The sequence below is a fragment of the Opisthocomus hoazin genome, chromosome 26 (assembly GCF_030867145.1).
Source record: "Opisthocomus hoazin isolate bOpiHoa1 chromosome 26, bOpiHoa1.hap1, whole genome shotgun sequence".
Lineage (NCBI taxonomy): Eukaryota > Metazoa > Chordata > Aves > Opisthocomiformes > Opisthocomidae > Opisthocomus > Opisthocomus hoazin.
In genome coordinates, this window is record NC_134439.1 from 1,047,043 (window position 1) to 1,064,009 (window position 16,967).

At 55.6% G+C, this 16,967-nt stretch overlaps 1 protein-coding gene across 1 annotated transcript in view; it reads left to right on the forward strand.

The window, feature by feature from the left end:
* LASP1 (LIM and SH3 protein 1) overlaps positions 1–16,967 on the forward strand; it is a 36,367-nt gene that overhangs the window by 2,461 nt on the left and 16,939 nt on the right. Inside the window, exon 2 of the mRNA XM_075443648.1 lies at positions 2,780–2,874. Coding sequence (XP_075299763.1) covers positions 2,780–2,874 — 95 coding nt within the window. The remainder of the gene's footprint in view (positions 1–2,779; positions 2,875–16,967) is intronic.

Here is a 16,967-nt window from a genome sequence, read left to right on the forward strand (position 1 = left end):
GTCCAGTACGGCCTGCTGGGATGTGGGGTGAGCCGTGCTGTGGTTTGGAGTGTTCCACACTCTGGAATTGAAGAGCACAGGCATTAGTGCTTCTCGAAAAACCTCTTTGAAACTTGTCCTCTTTCTCTGCAGCTGTGCTGGAGGGTGAGCGGCGGCGTTACTGGAAGCCTACATAGCGGCAGTTCCCCTGTGTCAGTTCTGCATTGCAGCCCTCCTTCAAGTGCTGGTTTTGATTTGTGGATGTGGTGTTAATGCTGTCAGCGGTGAGAGTTCAGGGGCAGTGAGGCTTAGGGGTAATGCTCTCCAGGTAGCTCAGCTACCCGCTCAGGCTGCAGAGAGTCCTTTGTAAGAGCCACAGGACAGAAACACCTCTGCTGAACAGTGCCTAATGCGAACCGAGGCAGGAATAAGCACTAATTGCTCTCTGGCGGGGGGTGGAGGCTGCCTGAGTGCATCCTTTCTGCTGCGCTTGTCGTGGAGGCTGCCGCGGGCGGGGGGACAGCTGGCCTTGCCAGATACTCCATGGCTCTCGGGACCCTGGGTGCTCCTTGGAGGAAGAGGCTCTGAAGTTGCTTTGGCTGTCAGTTCACTGCCATGATAAATATGTGGCAGTGAAATCTCTGGTGTTTATGCCCAGCTGTTGCAGCCCTGTGGCCGGGTGACAAGCTTGGAGGGGTCTGTTAATTACCTCTAATGTGGCAGGAACTCAACCAAAACTGTAACTTTCAAGATGCCAGAAAATTTCTGGACTCGGCTGTTGATCTGCCTGTCCTTAGGGTCTGGAAGCTGGGATGGGGGGAAATCCTGTGCAGGCTGGATGTGAACAAAGGTGTTGATACTGAGCAGTGCGTGGTGCCACGAGAAGACCAGCTCGCTGTTAGCAAGCTCTGGAGGAACGCGTGTAACCAGGGGAAAAGAACAAATATGTTGCTCTGAGCAACTGCAAGGAGGCGAATTGTCCTTCTGGGCTGAGTCAGCCTGGGAGAGCTGTGCCGTGTTTGTGCACCGGGGTGTGGTACCTGCGGGTAGGTGGCAAAAGGGCTTAGGCTTGGCTCTCCTCGCAGGAACACAGACCGAGCCAGGAGCTGCAGTGGTGGAAATGAGGTTTTTTGTAAAGCTGAAAGGTGGAAATCATAGCAACAACTGCCAGCTGTTCTCCCTGGGCTTGCTCACTGCCTGTTAAATGTGTGGCTGGCTCCGAGTCCCAGGTGTCACGCTGCTGGCTTGTTGACTCTAATCTCCTTGGTGTCTTCAGCTGCTGCTGTGGCTTTCGGCTTGTTCCCTCCCTGGTTTTGCAGGGTGGTGCTGGGCTGTGTGTGCTGTGCAGGGGGGCTTGCTGAAGGAGGGGAATCAGCCCTGGGGCAGGACTGCCTTACCTCCAGTGAGTAGAGATGTTGCTTCAGGCTGTGCTTTCCCTGTTGCCCCGCTCCAGCTCGGCTCCTGCCTGCATGCTTTCCTTGCTGTGGTGCCCAGTCTGGTCCCTGGGAAGTCCCACTGGACCCCTCGAGTCCCGATGGCTGCGGCTGCCGGAGGAAGCACAAGGTCTGGTCACTTGGTGGCTGGCAGGGCGTCAGCCGTGGTCTGTGCGGGTAGAACAGCAGAACTGCTTGGTAGCAGCTACAAGCTGTTCTCATAGGGCTTTCTCCTGCCTAGAAAACTACTCGGGCTGGTTAAATGCCAAGTGGGAATAATTTCTTTGAGTAGCCCTAAAGACTTAAAACACTTTGTTAGAGTTCATTAGGTGTTGGAACCTATAATGCAGGGTCATGATCTGAATTTTTGTCTCTAGCCCTGAGTCAGTGTGCCTCGCTGGTTGGAAGGGGAGCTGGGGTCCTGTACAGTTGTGTTCAGATGACAGACCACCGGCGGGGTGTGGGCTCACTTGAGGCTGTGGGTGAGAGGAGGCAGAAACTGCCTTCACCAAAATGCCGAGCTAGCAGCTCCTCTTCTGTGTTGCTGTCTCCCCAGCCCTGCCCTGTGTTAGGAGGCAGCCCTGGCCAGAGCAGCCATAGCTCTTGACAGCCCCACTGCAGGGAGAGGGGAGCTGGGGGGAGCCTGGGGACATCTGGCATCCTCTGGGGCTGTAGGGTTTGTGTGGTTGGGGATTGTCCACCGAAGTCGCAGGCAGGAGGGTGGCATTGGTGGTGAGGACCTTTGAGCTGTCTGCTTCTCGTGAGAACCCTTTCTTCCTCGTCTTCATTTCCTTGGCTCGGTGTCTGTGCAGCCTTACCTGACCTGCTCTTCTGGCTATCTCTTGGCTAGCATCAGCAAAAAACCCAAAGCAGGGACTTTGAAGCCTGCAGACCACAGCTGGTGGTAGCTCTGCTGGCAGTTTCCCGGCTCCAGGGTTTTGTGTGGTGCCTCTTTCATAGTAAGAGGCTTCTCCTGTCCTGTGTTTGGCTGAGCCTGAAGAATTCCTGGCCTGGAGGTCATAGAATCATAGGACAGTTTGGGTGGGAAGGGACCTTACGGATCATCTAGCTCCAGCCCTCATGAGGGGGTGGATGAGGAAGCAAGATGCTGCTGTAATGTGAAACACAAATGTTGCTGCCCTGTTCAGATCAGATGCATTGGGAGGGTTGGGTGTGGGGGTGGTGTTGCTTGTGTCTTAAGCTAGCAGGAATATTGTCCCTCCTCTAGGTTTTGCAGGGGTTGTGGATGCCATCACTGACCTCTCTAGGCTGGAGGAGCTGCTGCGCTGGAGCTGTGTGATTCTAGTGGGACGTGGCCCTGTTCTGCAAGTCACTCGTGTTAATTATTCTCTTGTCTCTGTTTCCAGTTCTGGCATAAAGCATGTTTCCACTGCGAGACCTGCAAGATGACTCTAAACATGAAAAACTACAAGGGCTACGAGAAGAAGCCGTATTGCAATGCGTAAGTCTCTGCTACCTACTCTCGTTGCCACTGAGAAAGTGTTGGGCGTGGGAGATGCTGCAGAATTTGCTGGACCCTTGTCTCTTGAGCACAGGTCCTTACATGGTGAAATGAATTGTGGGAAACCCTGACCTCCGCAGAAAATGTCCTTCCCCGCTGCTCTGCAGCGTTTTCTGGGAGTGTATGTGAAGCCCTGGCTGAGTGGTGTATGGGCCAATTAATGCCAGTAACAAAACAGTGTTTTCCAGGCTTAAATGCCATCTGATAACAGCTTTCTGGTTCCAGCTTGGGCAGACAAAAAGTGAATAAAATTCAAATACAGGCAGGTGTTTACATGGAGTTGATCTTCAGCTGTATCCCCTTAAAGAAGGGGAAATAAAAAGGTGTTTATACCACCCCAGCTGAATACAGGTGTTTGAGGAGGGGAGAAATGCCCTTTTGTGCGGGGGGAGTGGGGTGTGTGGAACCTGGCTGTCATTGCAGCCTGTGATCCGCAGGGCTCATGGCCAAGGGCATTCACCCTGGTCTTTGGGTGCTGGCCCTGGGTGCTGTGGAGGTAAATGCGTCTGTGGGGAAAGACAGCTTGAATGCAAAATCCTCCTCTCCTGAGCAGCGTGGGGGAGATGGAGGCACAGCAGGGCAGGAGAGCAGCTGCCTGTACCCCACCTTCATTCACTTTCCTGGATCTTTCAAGCCACTTCTGAGTGGTGGATGTTCACTGGCCCCCATTTTTTCTTCTTACCCTTAACTGTGCACGGCTTTGAGCTCTGCTGTTGCAGAATGAACGTTCGTCCCTACTCAGTCCATGGGAGAGCACTGATCTCTCCATACCTGATGTTTGTTAATGTCTGTAAAGCAGCTTTGCAGTGAGGTTTTTGTAGCTGCTTCTTAGAGCTCTTAGAAAGAAAATTAGATAACATAATACTACTTAGCACTTGCATAGCATGGTCCATTCAGAGTGCTTTAAAAATCTTAATCCTGACAACATCCTTGTAAGATGGGTATTACCCTGTTAATGTCTAAGACAAGCAGAAAGAAGCAGTAAGACCATCAGCTGTGTGATGACTTAGCAGAAACTTTGCATGCCTGCAGCTCTGTTGTAGGCTGGTTATTGTGATACTGGGTGTTGATGGTGATGACCTAGGACAAGTCACCATGAAAATTGATGTTGATCTGGGATGAGACTCGTAGCATTCGAGTCTCTGCTGGTAGTGGTTGCATCCTGGAATCTTGCCTGAAATGCTGGGTGGCAACTGTGTGAGAAGCAGCAAACAACTCTTGGTTACCTTGTTGTATGGGGACCACCAGCACTATCAGAGCCTGAGCTTCCTGGAGTAGTTTGGGGGCAAACGTGTGCTTTGAGGTGTGGTGGACTGTGGTTGGAGGGATGCTTGTTCTTGGACTGTGCCGGTCTCAGCCTACTGTGGTGGTGGTCCAACCAGCCTGGGATCTGTGAGCTTGAGACCTTTGTGGAGAGCTGCAGGAGATAAGGCCCCTGAGCTCTCCTCGGTGTCCTGAGCCAAAGCTTTCTTCTCTGGATCTGAGTACATTGCTGCTAGCTCTGGCAGAGATCCTTGCCCAGCACACAGCGCTGGGGCATGCCTGTCCCTGGTGCTCCTGCTTCTGGCTGCAGGGGTGGGCCTGGGGTCTTGTTCTTGTGCTCTCTCCCTCCAGACTGCTGGAAGGGAAGTGGGATAATAATGGGAAATTCCTGAGATTCCAAGGAGTCTGCGCAACCTCGACCCATCTCAGTTTCTCAACCCCCTCTGCTCAAGAGCTGCCTTTGATGCTGGCTTGCTGTCTTAACCCTTTAACAGCCTCCCTGAAGAAAGGCAGTTCTGCCCCTACCCCAGGGCAGCCCTGGATGCTCAAGCTGTGCCCAGAAACCTGCGTTAAATGCCTTGTTCTTCCTCCCTTGCCTGGCTATGCCTTAAAGCGCAGGGATGTGAGAGCAGCCGAAAGCTGCTGGTGCATGCGGCTTTGCCTCTGGTGGCTGCCAGCCCCTTGTTCCCGGGGGTGGAGGCTGCGTGTTGGCAATGCCCAGGCGTGGGGTGAAGGGAAGGGGCAGCCAGAGGATGGGGGTTTCGTTCCTTCTCAGCCAGTGCCCCCAGAGCGTCCTGAGGAGGAAGAAATGCCCAGGCAAGGTGAGTGTGTCTGGCAACAGACAGCACAGAGGGAGCCCACCCTTTCCGAACAGCTTTTGCTGATGTTGGAATTGAGGGGCAACATCTTCTGTCCCCTGAGAAGGGGGTGGAAAAGCAACGTTTATCCTGGCAGGGAAGAGACTGCTTTTCTGAACATGCCTTAGCACAGGGTCTCCTCTGTTTGAGCCGTGGCCTTCTGCCAAATTCCTGAGTCTCTTTCTTCAAGAGAGCAGGAGGAAGAGGGCTGGGCTTCCTCCCTATCTGACATTACCCCAGCAATAAAGCTGTGTGAAGGTGGCTGGTTAACTCTGCCCTCTGCCCTCCCCATGCTCGTCAGGGTTGGGAACTTGCTTGGTGGCAGATGTGACCGTCTCTGCCCTCCTTGCTGTTCCTCTTTTGATTTCAGCTGGGTACTGGGGTGACTGGTTGTTCAGTGGAAGCAGCGTTCAAGGCTGGGCTCAGCTCTTTACACGAGCGCTTCAAACTGAAAGGGTTAGAAGTGGAGGAAGGGCAATATCTAGGCAAAGTTTGAGGCTTCTGCAAATGAAGGGTGGGGGAGAGCCTGGCTGCAAAGGACAGGCAAGACTGTTCAAGGGGACCAGCAGCTCCCAAATATGCACTGTATATAGGCTTTAATTCCTTACTGCTTGTGCTGAAGGGGTAACGGAGCTCTGTGCAGTAGCTGGCAGGGCTGAGGCTGGGGGATCAGGGCTGTGAGCCCCAATGGGGGTGGTACCTGCAGCAGCAGGTCCCTGGTCCCCCCATTCCAGACAGCCCTGGTGCCGGACAGCGCTGTGCCTCGGCAGTGGCTCAGCACGCGGCACGAATCTGTGCCTCGAAAATCCCCTCAGAGTTCAAAGCTGCGTGTTTGGTCTGGGGGGCCGGCGTCTTCAGAGCCATCGCTGGGCAGCGCCGCTGCTTGAAATGCAGAGAGGAGCTCGCGTACGCCTGGATGCGGAGCTGTGCCGAGGTGGGGAGAAGGAGCAGTGTCATGGGTGAAAGGCTCCTTTTTTTGGTTCTCTTGGCTGCGAGGTTGTTCTGCTCATCTCCTTTGAGGACATCTAGATGAGACCTGAGGCTGGGCTTTATCTCGAGCTGTGGGTTTGCCTGAATTTGTGCTGAGATACAAACAGTTGCCCTGTTGGCTGCATCTCCGCTCTGGCTGCAGGTGTGCATCCTCTGTGCTGGCATCTTGCTGCTGGAGCATGGCTGATCAGAGGGGCTGTTGCTGCTGCCTGCGCACCCCACAGTGCTGGATTTTTTTTTTTTTTCATTTCCTCACTGCTGCAGACTAGCTGGCAGGAAGTTAATGGCCTCCTTGCTCAGCGGTCCCTCCTCCTCCAGCATGGCGAGACAGCCTGGTCTGATCAGCGCAGCATCCTTTGTCTGAATGTGCACGGGGAAATGCTGCTGCTGGCCAAGACCTTCTGCTCACCTTTGCTGTCCTGGCTTGGGCTGCCCTGCCAGCGCAGAGCACGAGGAAACCACGCTGCTGCTCCATCTCCACATCTCCCTTGCTGAACTGCATTTTTGTCTCCTCAAAAAGGGGCTAAAGGCTAAGTGAGACTGCCAAAAATATCTTATGTAGGCGTGTCGGCAGGGTCCCCGCTCCCTTCATCTGCTGCGCTTGTGTGACTTCAGCTTGCTGTCAAGGCGCTGGCTTTTCTTGCAGAGAAAGCATGCCTGGCGTGGCGGTGGTGTGCGATGTGGCCCAGGGGATCGGTGATCTCGGGACTGACATTCCTCTTCGCTGAGTCAGGGCAAGCGGCTCCCGGCTCTGCAGCTGCCGTGCCCAGTTTACCTAGACTTAGCACCTAGTGTTACTGGGGCACAGCGACTCTGAACGGCAGCTGTGAAACGTTTAACTCCTGGTGATGACCCGAAAAACCTCCCTGGCAGATTTTTCGCTGTTCAAATCCTTGCCTTTCCACGCAGAGCAAGCAGCCCAATACCTCTGGGTGAACTCCTTGCTTGGAAAAAGTTAGTGAGCGGCTCTGAGCTTCACAAGGAGCCAGTGATCCGTTCTTGGCATTCCTCTCTGCTCCATCTGGTAGCAGCCTACTACATCAATAAAGTGATCTTCCAAGTTTGGGGAGGGCAGGAAGGGAAAGGGGAACAACTGTGTTGCTGGGACGGAGTCCAGGTGTTTATCCCATGCTTTATTTGTGCCAAGTTTCTGGATGAGAAGAGCTGCCTTGCTGCCTTGGTGTGCACACTTTTACGTGCTGTGGAGCTCTGAACAGACTCTGCTTCTTGTCTGGGTGTAAATGAAAGCTGTCCTCCCCATATGCTGCCGGGGGGGAGGACCCTGACACAAGGCTTTGAGGAGCAGGGGGGCTTCTGCTTCACCTCTGCTGTGTTTGGGGAGGGGTTTTCTGATGTGTTGCCCGCTGGGGAGAGGGAATGTGGTGTATGGGTGAGCTCTCCTGAGTAATGCTGTGATTTAATGGCTGGAAGGCCGTGAGTGTTGGTGAATCTTCCTTGGGGTGGAGAGTCTGCTGCTGAAGTGCATGGGAAGGGCTTATTCCACGCACTGTCTGTACCCTGGACCTCTCGCAGCGGACACTGTTCCTCTTGGAAATCCCAAACCCTGCTGCAGGGCTCTGCCACCCTCCCTCCAGCCCATCTGCAGCTGCTACCTTCTCTGTGGCTGGTTTCTACCTGCAGTGGATGCTACTGGAGCTCCGTTTAAATTGGTGATGCCCCAGTGTGCACAACCCAAAGCGTTTGTGGGTGAAGCCTCTGCAGAGGTGGGAGACAGGGTGAGGGGAGAGCCCACTGTGACTCTTTGCAGGTTATTCCTCACCCTGCTTTGCCACCCTGCTCCTTCCCAGTAGCCCCAGGTGTTCTCCACCCAGCTGGGAGGTATTGCCCAACTGCTCCTGCAGTTAGGACAAGGAGAACATGTGCTCCTGCTTCAGGTGTTTGGTGCCTGCTTGTTGGTAAAAGACTGAATCAATCTAACCCTAGCAGAGCTGATGGTAAGTGAACTTGTTCTCTGAGAAACACCATACCCTGCAGTCTGGGTGTCGGTGGGTGATGGTCTGTCTGCTGTCACTGTCCTGCTGTGCATGGGTGCAGCAACGCGGCACTGGCTTCCTGCTCCTCCCACCCTGGGCTGGCAGGCAGCAGCACCGCTCGCCCTGCTTGGGGGGGGTTTGTGGGCTCAGGCTGAGCTCCAGGGCTGGGTAGCTGCCCGCAGCCCTGCCTGGGGAGAGGGCATCAGCCCGCAGTGTCCTCAGAGCCGGGAGCGTGGGGTGGGGGCTGAGGCTGCAGTGACGGCTGCCTGGCATTGACCTGGCTGGGAGGTCAGGCTGCAGATGAATGTTGACTTTCCTAAACTTGCTGATCCATGCCTGGAGCCAGAAAAACTTGTGGAAAAACCCAGCTCCGTTGCGATGCCTGCTCTGTTCCCATCAACAGCAGCGGGGGGAGGATGGGACAGGCACCGCTCTGTTTTGGGGAGTTGGCAATGGGAGGGGGGAGCAGTGTGACAAGCAGAGCCCTCTGCAGAAGTGACTTCTGACTTCACAGCGTGGCAACCCCTGTCCTCCTATGTTCACTTGAGATCTTTCCATGAAGGGTTAAAGCAGGCTTATGAAAACAGGCTGTTTTTTCACTTCGGCAGCTTGCCACTCTGCAACACCCTCAGCAAGCGCTGGCAGAGCCCTTGGGGTCGGGGGTGAGATGGATGCTCCCCGCGCGCAGAGTGGAGCTGTCTGAGCAAAACCCTGCTTCTCGCAGCTGTCCTGTGCCGACAGCCATGGTGGAGCTGGTGGTGATGGGGTTTGCTGCTCCTGCCTCCCCTAGCCCCGTGCTGGCCTGGCTCCGGGACACTGGGTGGGCAATGGGAGAGTCTTTGAGAAGTGGCATCCTGCAAAGTCGTGCTCAGAGCTAAGCTGTGCAGAGCCGGTTTTTGGGTGGGCTGTGAGCAGATGCCAGGAGAAAGCAGCAGCTACACATGTGGAGGGCTGGACCAGCCATTTTGACAGCCTCTCCCTTGAAAATGCTGGAACTGAAGTCTTTCTCCGCAGCCTGCACTCTTATAGTAGGATGTTTGCAAGCCCTCCATAAAGCAGTGTGGTGCTGCTTTTCTTATTAAAAAGAGCAGCTTATTTTTTTAAGCTTGTCCCCAAGAATCAGCAGCTCTTTGAAAGGCAGGATGTGAACTTGGGAGCCTTCTGCCAGAGCAGAGCCTATTGCTTCCTTTAACTCTTCTTTCCTGAAACCCCGATACAGCTGCACGAAGGTGACTGTCACCTCTCAGAGGCGCAGGCTGGTGGGTGGGGAAGGGACATGATGTGTTTACATCCAGTGCTAAAGTCTGTGCTGCTGCTTGCTGGGCAAGTCTCCCAAAAACATGTGCTTTACAGCGGCCTGTATTGAATGCAAGTGATGCTTTGAGCTAGAGAGGTTCTTCCAAAGACTCAGCTCACGCGTGATTTGTGGTGTAAACTAGCCTTGCTGCAGGAACAGGTATGTGTTTGAGTCGTGCTGAAGACACCGAGTCTGTGTCCATAGCTAACACCTGCATCCGTTCGCTCTATGTGGAACCGCTGGACAGTGCCATGATGCACTTAAATGAGGTTTTCACAGATGTGTCCCACCGTGCTCTCTATTTCAGGAGTTTAACTTGGTTTCCAGTTTGTGCAAAGCTCCAAAGGCTGAGGTTCAAGTGCTGCCAGTTAATGTGGCTTCCTGGGAAGGCAGTTCTTGGGAGCAAATGCTGCTTGTAGGGCAGGAGTGGGACATGATGGGGTGTGAGTGCTTGGAGATTCACGTTGATCTGGAGGTGAGATTGCTGGCAAACCTTTTTCATTGCTGCTCTGTGTCTGGGAAGGTGAAAGTGCTGCCTGGGTCTCATCTAACTCATGGGTCACGAGAAGCTGAGACTGAGATGCTGGTGTGGGGCCGTTTCTGGTTGGTATATGGGAGGAGGGGTCTGTGTGTGCTTTCTAATGTCCCTGCTGAAGGAGGTTCCTACCTTCGCCTTGCCTTTGGTTGCGCAGCTATTGCTGGTGGCCCTTCAAGTGAGCTTGGTGAGCTCTTTCTGCCGTGGCTGTGCGAGCGTGTCCGTAGCGATGCTGGGGAGAAGGCAGAGCTGCTCGGGGAAGGGCTGTGATCAGCACAGAGCAGACAGACCGTTATCCCATGGGAACCCTGCTGCTTGCTGTTAACAGCGGGATAAACTTCATCTGCCTCGCAGTTGCCGCACTCGGACAACTCCTTGTGCGGGAGCCAGATGGGCTCTGTGTAGCCAGAGGAGACTCGCTTGACCTGATGTAGCAACACAACAGAAAATGCCTCATTTCTGGTGGGGTGGCCGGAGTGGCGCAGCCTCACTGGGGGGTCTTGCCAAGGGCTTGTCCGCAGGGTCTCGCTGCGGGCCAGAAAGCTCCTCTTGTTGGAGGAACTGTGTGCCTGGGGTTTGTGTGGGTTATCGAGGGTGGGGAGCAGCTACCTCCTCCATGGATGGCACTGGCCTGGCTGGAGGAGCTGCTGGGGTGCAGAAAGCAAATGGCTCAGGGCTGGTGGTCTTGGGGGGGGTCAGATGCCCTGTGCTGAGCCAGGGGCTGGCTGCCTGCGCAGGGCAAGCGACCTCTGGAAAGTGGGGCTGTCTCTGCCATCGCCGTGCTCCTTCCATGCTGAGCTGGCTGTTCAATGACTCTTGCAGCATGTGAAATCTGGGGTGGCTTTTCTTAGCATCTCTCCTGACGGGTGCAATCACCTGGGGTCCTGTGGAGTGGCAGATTAAAGCGGGTATTTTTTCTGCCAGCCTCGAGTGAGGCTGCGATGCTGCCGCTCTGAGTGCCGAGCCTTTACTTTATCACGTGTCCCTCTGCCCCACATATTCGCGTGCCGCTTGGCTTAATCTGACCGCAGCCCCCCGCGGCGGGGGATCGGGCAGGGGGAGGGATCCCACGTGTCCCATTCGTTAGACTCTAATCGGGCAGAGGATGGATGCCGGCAGCATCTGCAAGGAGAGACCCCGAAATGCGAGGCCAATCCACTGGCTATCTGGCGGCTCTGCCCTGAGACCAGCAGGCTCCTCTCCATCCGTTGTTAAAATAATCCGTGTCTGCCTGGCTGATGGAGTGGCTGTGGGGGTGCTGAGGGCTCAGCATCATCAAAGCCATGGAGCACTGACCAGTCCCCGAGACCCACCGAAACTTGGCTCCTGTCCTGCTTCACCCTCCTGCATCCCTGTACCCTCGGGCAGGGAGAACACTGCAATGCTCCTACCAAAATGGGAGAAAAGATCCTGTTGTAGGAACCCAGGGCCCCTCCCCACAGGTAGCTGGCACGGGTGCTTTTTCCCTGGCTCCCATTTGTTGGTGGAAGATTACTGGTTTTGCCTGAACAGCTATTACTTAGCGGCAGACTTTACACAAATGTCACGTCTAAGGGTGCGTGGGACTAATGATTTCCTTGCAGTTTCTCAGAAGAGGGATGGCTTGAAGCGGCTTCCCCCGGGTTTTTCTCAGCCGCTTGTGCCTGAAGCCTGTGGAGCCTGGAGGGTTTTTCTAACAGCCCTTCAGGGCTCCGTCTTCCCTTCAGGTGACTCTTGTTACCCCACAGTCCTCTACCTGTTGCACTAACTTAGGAAGCGAGTGTTTCTGTTAGCAGAGTGCACACGAGCGTGACACTGGCCGGGGACCCGCTGGCAGTGGCCAGATGAGCTCCACAGCGTGACTGAGGCCCCATCTGCAGTGCTGTGTCCAGTGCTGGGCTCCCCAGTTCAAGAAAGATGAGGAGCTACTGGAGAGAGTAAAGCGGAGGGCTACGAGGATGAGGAGGGGACTGGAGCATCTCTCCTATGAGGAGAGGCTGAGGGAGCTGGGCTTGTTCAGCCTGGAGAAGAGAAGGCTGCGAGGGGACCTTAGAAATGCTGATAAATATCTGCAGGGTGGGGGTCAGGAGGACGGGGCCAGACTCTTGCAGTGGTGCCCAGCGACAGGACAAGGGGCAACAGGCACAAACTGAAGCAGAGGAAGCTCCAGCTGAACAGGAGAAAGAACTTCTTCCCTCTGAGGGTGATGGAGCCCTGGCCCAGGCTGCCCAGGGAGGCTGTGGAGTCTCCTTCTCTGGAGATATTCCAGCCCCGCCTGGCCGTGGTGCTGTGCAGCCTGCTCTGGGTGACCCTGCTTGGGCAGGGGCTTGGGCTGGGTGACCCACAGAGGTCTCTGCCAACCCCAGCCATTCTGGGATTCTGTGACCCCTTCTGCAGCTACCACCAAACAGCCTCTTCCTCCCTGGCTTTGGGCTCAGCACTGACTGGAGGCTGCTGCGCCAGGTGCCAAAATTCCTGCTGGTTCCAGTTCTGGAAGCCTTTGGCTCTGGTCCCCGTGGTGAGGGTGGCTGTTGGGTGATCACACGGGTGGGTTTTGTGTGTGTTGCTCACGCCGCTTCCAAGAGCGTGAGGCAGGTTGAGCAACAAACACCCTCCCCCTCCGCTGCTTCCCCAGCCAAGCCCTGTTTGTGGTGACAGCTGGGGGAGGGCGGCGAGGACCCACAGCTCCACTCCTTCCTCAGCTCTGATGGGGAAAAGGGGGAGAGGAGGCTCTGCTCCCCCATGAGACCCCCCCCATGCGAGGAGGGATGAGCCTGCTTTGCTGCAGATCCCGCAGCCGCGCTGTTCCCACGCACGGGCTGCCTCCCGTGCTCCCAACCCAAGGCGATTCACTCGTTGCCTGCTCATTAAGATTTAATTTATTGCTGACTGTTGCTGTGGCTGATTCTCATGCGCAGGAGATGGTTTTCCTCTCTTGGGTGTGTAGCAGGGATCTGGGCGTCTCTGTACTGGCTGGGCAGGGGGAAGCGCTGCCTTCGGCATCAGGAACCCCTGGCCTGAAATTCCCCAAGGACTGAAATTCCTTTTCTTCATCGGGCAGATCCCGCAAGCTGGGGGGGAAAGCGATGCCCAATCTGAGGGGAAGACCCTCGACTTGTGTGTTTCATCCCACGCCTAGCGCAGACGGACAGATTACTCCTGCCTCCCGACAACAGTCTGGAGGGGCTCGAGGCTGAGTAAAAAGCTGCCTCGAATCCTTGGGAGGTTTCCGCAAAATCTAACAGAAGTGGAAACCAAATTCTAGCTGAGTCTGTGCGGTCTATGGTGATTTCTTCCTCTCCCTCCCCAGGCTACGGGTTTAGCAGGGCACAGCACGCTGCGTGTACAGTGTTCCTCTAAATGCAAGGAGCAGGGCTGTTAGCTGTCTTTCAGATTATTTTTAATTTTTTTGGTGGCTTTTCAGTTCCTCTGAGCTCCACGGGGATGGATTTCTCTGTCTGCAGCCCTTGCAGTGACTGGGGCTTCCCTGCTCCCTGCATCCGGGGAGGCTGCTGCTGGGGATTTGTCTTCTCCCAAGTGTTATTAGCATGCCCGGGGCATGGGATGCGGTTGCCATGGCAACGTGATGATTTCTGCTGGCAGCACCAGCAGATAGTACGGGAGCTCCTGGGCCGTGGCTGAGCTGTAAATGCAGCTCTGACTGGCAGAGCACACAACTCACAAATTGCATTTGTCCTTCACGGGAGCCGTGTGTCTCGCTGCGGGGCTTTCCTGCCAGCCTGGGGGCTGCGTGCAGCCCTGCAGGGGATGGGGCGGTGAAAACTGGGCATCTCTGTGAAAGCTGCTGCTGAGCAGCAGGAAAAATCTTCTGGGTTTGGATAGACCCTGGGCAGTGGCGATGGCACGTGGCTCTCCTCGGACTGGGACAGGGCTCTGTTCCCATCCTGGCGGCGGGTCTGGGACTGATCTGCATAGCCTGTTGCCTTCCAGATCTCACCTGCAAATGGAGAATCAGCGATCTGGGAGGCCGTTTGGGTTCCGAGCTGTTTGTGCTTTAAAAGGTGGCTTTGTTTCCTTTGACCTTGGTATGAGTCAGGCGGTGACTTCCAAGAAACTCGGGAAAGGGCTCTGGGCGGTGAGCGGTGACTCAGGTAAAACAAGAGACAAGTCTCAGGACTGTCCCCTCGTGCCCCTGTAAGATGAGGTAGTGCACTTACTGGATTAGCACTGTTGTTAATTAAGCCCCAGCTCCCCAGCAGCTGCCTGACAGCACCTGGGCTTGGACAAAAAAAATGCCCGTCTCCTGCTGATGGGGTTTACTCCTGGCTCTGCCCAGCAGGTACCAGGCTCTCTGTGGCCGTAATGCCAGCTGCCTCTTCAGAAGGGGGCAGGAGCCGGCCCCAGGAGCGGCTGTGGTGCAGCACCCTTTGAGCAGGGGCTGTAAACGCAGCCCCCTTTGTGCGCTGCCGTGACTGCCACAGCCTGTGGGCGACGGGGAAGGGTTTCGGTCACCTCTGCGATGACAAAAGGGCCCAGGTTGTGTCTTCAAAGTATGAATGCGTTAACCCAGTAACTAGTGTGATTGCAGCAGCCTTTACAGCCACCGTCTTTGCTAACCAGAGGCCAAGGCTGATGTAAGGTTGCCTGTCCCTCTCCAGCCCCCTGGGCTGGTCAACCCTGCAGACAGCACCTGGGGTGGGCTTGGTCCCAAGGTGTCTTTCTGCTGTTTTCCTGCTTCTAAAGTGTCACTCGCTGGTTCCGCTCCATGCAAAGGCTCGGCTGCTGCTGCGGTGCCTGGCAGAGAGGTGGGTTGGAATGGCACCCACCAGACACCCACACCCAGTGCCACTGGCTGCTGTGAGAACACAGACTGCAGCCATACTGGCCAGAGCGCTGAAACAGCAAAGCCGTGCCCCGTTCGGCAGTGCAGTGTCCCCCCAGCATCCGCTGCTGCTGGTGAGCGCAGGATCCTGCTCGAGAATCCGATTTTACCGTTATTGGAGTCGTAATGCAGAAGCTGCTGCCTGCGGCTTGCTGCAGAGAGGCTTGGTGAAATATCTGCCCTGGTATCATATCCCGGTGTGAAGCTTGGACGTACCAGTGCCTGAAGGTAGTGGGAAGGGAGCCTGAACACACAGAATTATATCCCCTCTAATCAGATTAATCTAACCAGAGATTAAACTATATCCTTCAAGCAGCTGGTGATCTGTTTGTCTGAGAACTGATTCTTTTCCTTTTTGATCTTACCGCTGGATGTTTAGCGGGCTGTGGAGGGTTCCTTGAGGTTTATTTGGTGTGGGTGCAGTGGTGTCCTCTGCTTCCCCTGCGTGCTGGTGAAGAGTGGGGGCTGGCTGGGGTCTCATGGCTGATACCCATCAGATGCTCGTGGGCTGGCCGTCCTCAGGCAGGCAGAAGATTTCCCATCCCTCTGGGAGCCCGGTGTGAATTCCCACCTCCCCCCAGCGCAGCAGACAGCGGGGATGGTGGGGATGGGCTGTGGCAGCAGGCGATGCCCAGCAGGACAAGCCCTGCAGCAGGGAGGCGGTGGTGTATTTTGGGGGAAGCTGGAGGGTGGGTTCCCTGCCGTGCTCTGCACCTCAGGGCTGGGGAGGGGAGCAGGCAGCGAGCTGATGCTTGCTGAGTTATCTTTTCTCCTTTCTGCAAACCACATCTGCATTGTTTGGTTTCTCGTGGGGGGGGGGGGGTGTCTCTTTTTTTTTTCCAGTGAGGCTGAGGAAGCTATTTTTGTTCTTGAGTTTCCTGCATTGCTACTTTGCTGAGGTATGTGCTGCTCTTGCAGGGCTGCGGTTGCCTGTCTGTTGCTGTCCTGCTCTAAGGCAGTGGCTTTCCACCAGCCTCCTCCACATGCAGCTGACTTGCTGCTCCCTTACCCTCATTTGACCATGCTTCGATTAGCCGTGGGCAGAGGTGTTTACGCTGATTCTGTAGATAGATTATAGCTAATGCTGGAGCACACAAGCTCCTAAAGCACAGCCCAGAGGCTGCTTGAGACCTGCAAAGACCCGTTTCATGTGGTCTGGGAAGGGACGGGAGCTGCAGCTACCCCGTAGCTTGCTGCGTAGCCCTCGGGCTGATGCAGCCACCAGCTGGGCTATGGCGATGGAGCTGTGGGAACTGGAGGCTGCAGTCTGAGTTACAGCCATGAAACTGGGATCAGCATTGTGCTCAAAGCCTGCAGATCCCCAAGAGTGAGCGAGACCTCCCAGTTGTCCTCTGAGGAGCTGCGGTCTGCTTTCAATGGAACACTTGGCCCCGCTCGCCTCTGAAGAGCTGGGGTGGAGGGACAGTCAGATTGCCTGGCTTTGCAGAAGAATTTATCCAAGTTCCTGCATGTATTTGAAAGTGAAACCGAGCTGCAGCATGACGTGCTGCCCTGGTGCCATGTGCGTGTTCAGTGTGAAGAAGGGCTGATGCCGGTGCTGTCGCTGCCTCCCACCTGCTCTCCTGCACTGGGCAGTAACTTCTCTAAAATCCTGCGGTCTTTCTGCCCCCCTGGTTTGGGAGCCCTGCTCAGCTCTTGTGAAAGAGAAACCTCTGACCCTTTCAAAAGGCAGTTTTCCCCTTCCTGTTCTTTATCTGCATGATATACCCCAAGCGCTTCCATGGGATGGCTTCGGTTTCTCTGCCGTCCTGTGAGAGCGCTTACCATCTGCTCAGCGTCAGGTTTCCTCTCCGGGCATTTCCTGGGGAGCGTTGTGCACAGAGGGCTTTGCCTCCACAGCGGCCAGTGCTGAGCAGTCTGGAAATGTTCCTCTGGCAAATGGTTTCCTCTGCACCACTTGCAGTCCTCCAGGTACAGTGACACTGACTCTGGCCATGGTGAGAGCATTCCCTGTGATGCGGGGCGTAGCAGACCCCACGTAAAGGACCAGCACTGGGACCCAAGTGGTAAAGCGTCACAGGGTTGGGACTGACCCTGCTGCTGCTTGGCAGTGGGAGAGGCTCCAGCCATGACTGCTGTCGGGGTCTGGCCAAGCCCAGCTGGAGACACCTGCACGCTGAACACCCCTGGTACGGCAGTGGTGTGCCTCGTGGTGTCGCCGGGAGGTGGACATGGCCGTGTGAAGTTCACCCGTCTGCTGGGACGGGGCTGGTAGCAGCCTCCAGCTTCAGGATTAGATATTTACTCTCTGACA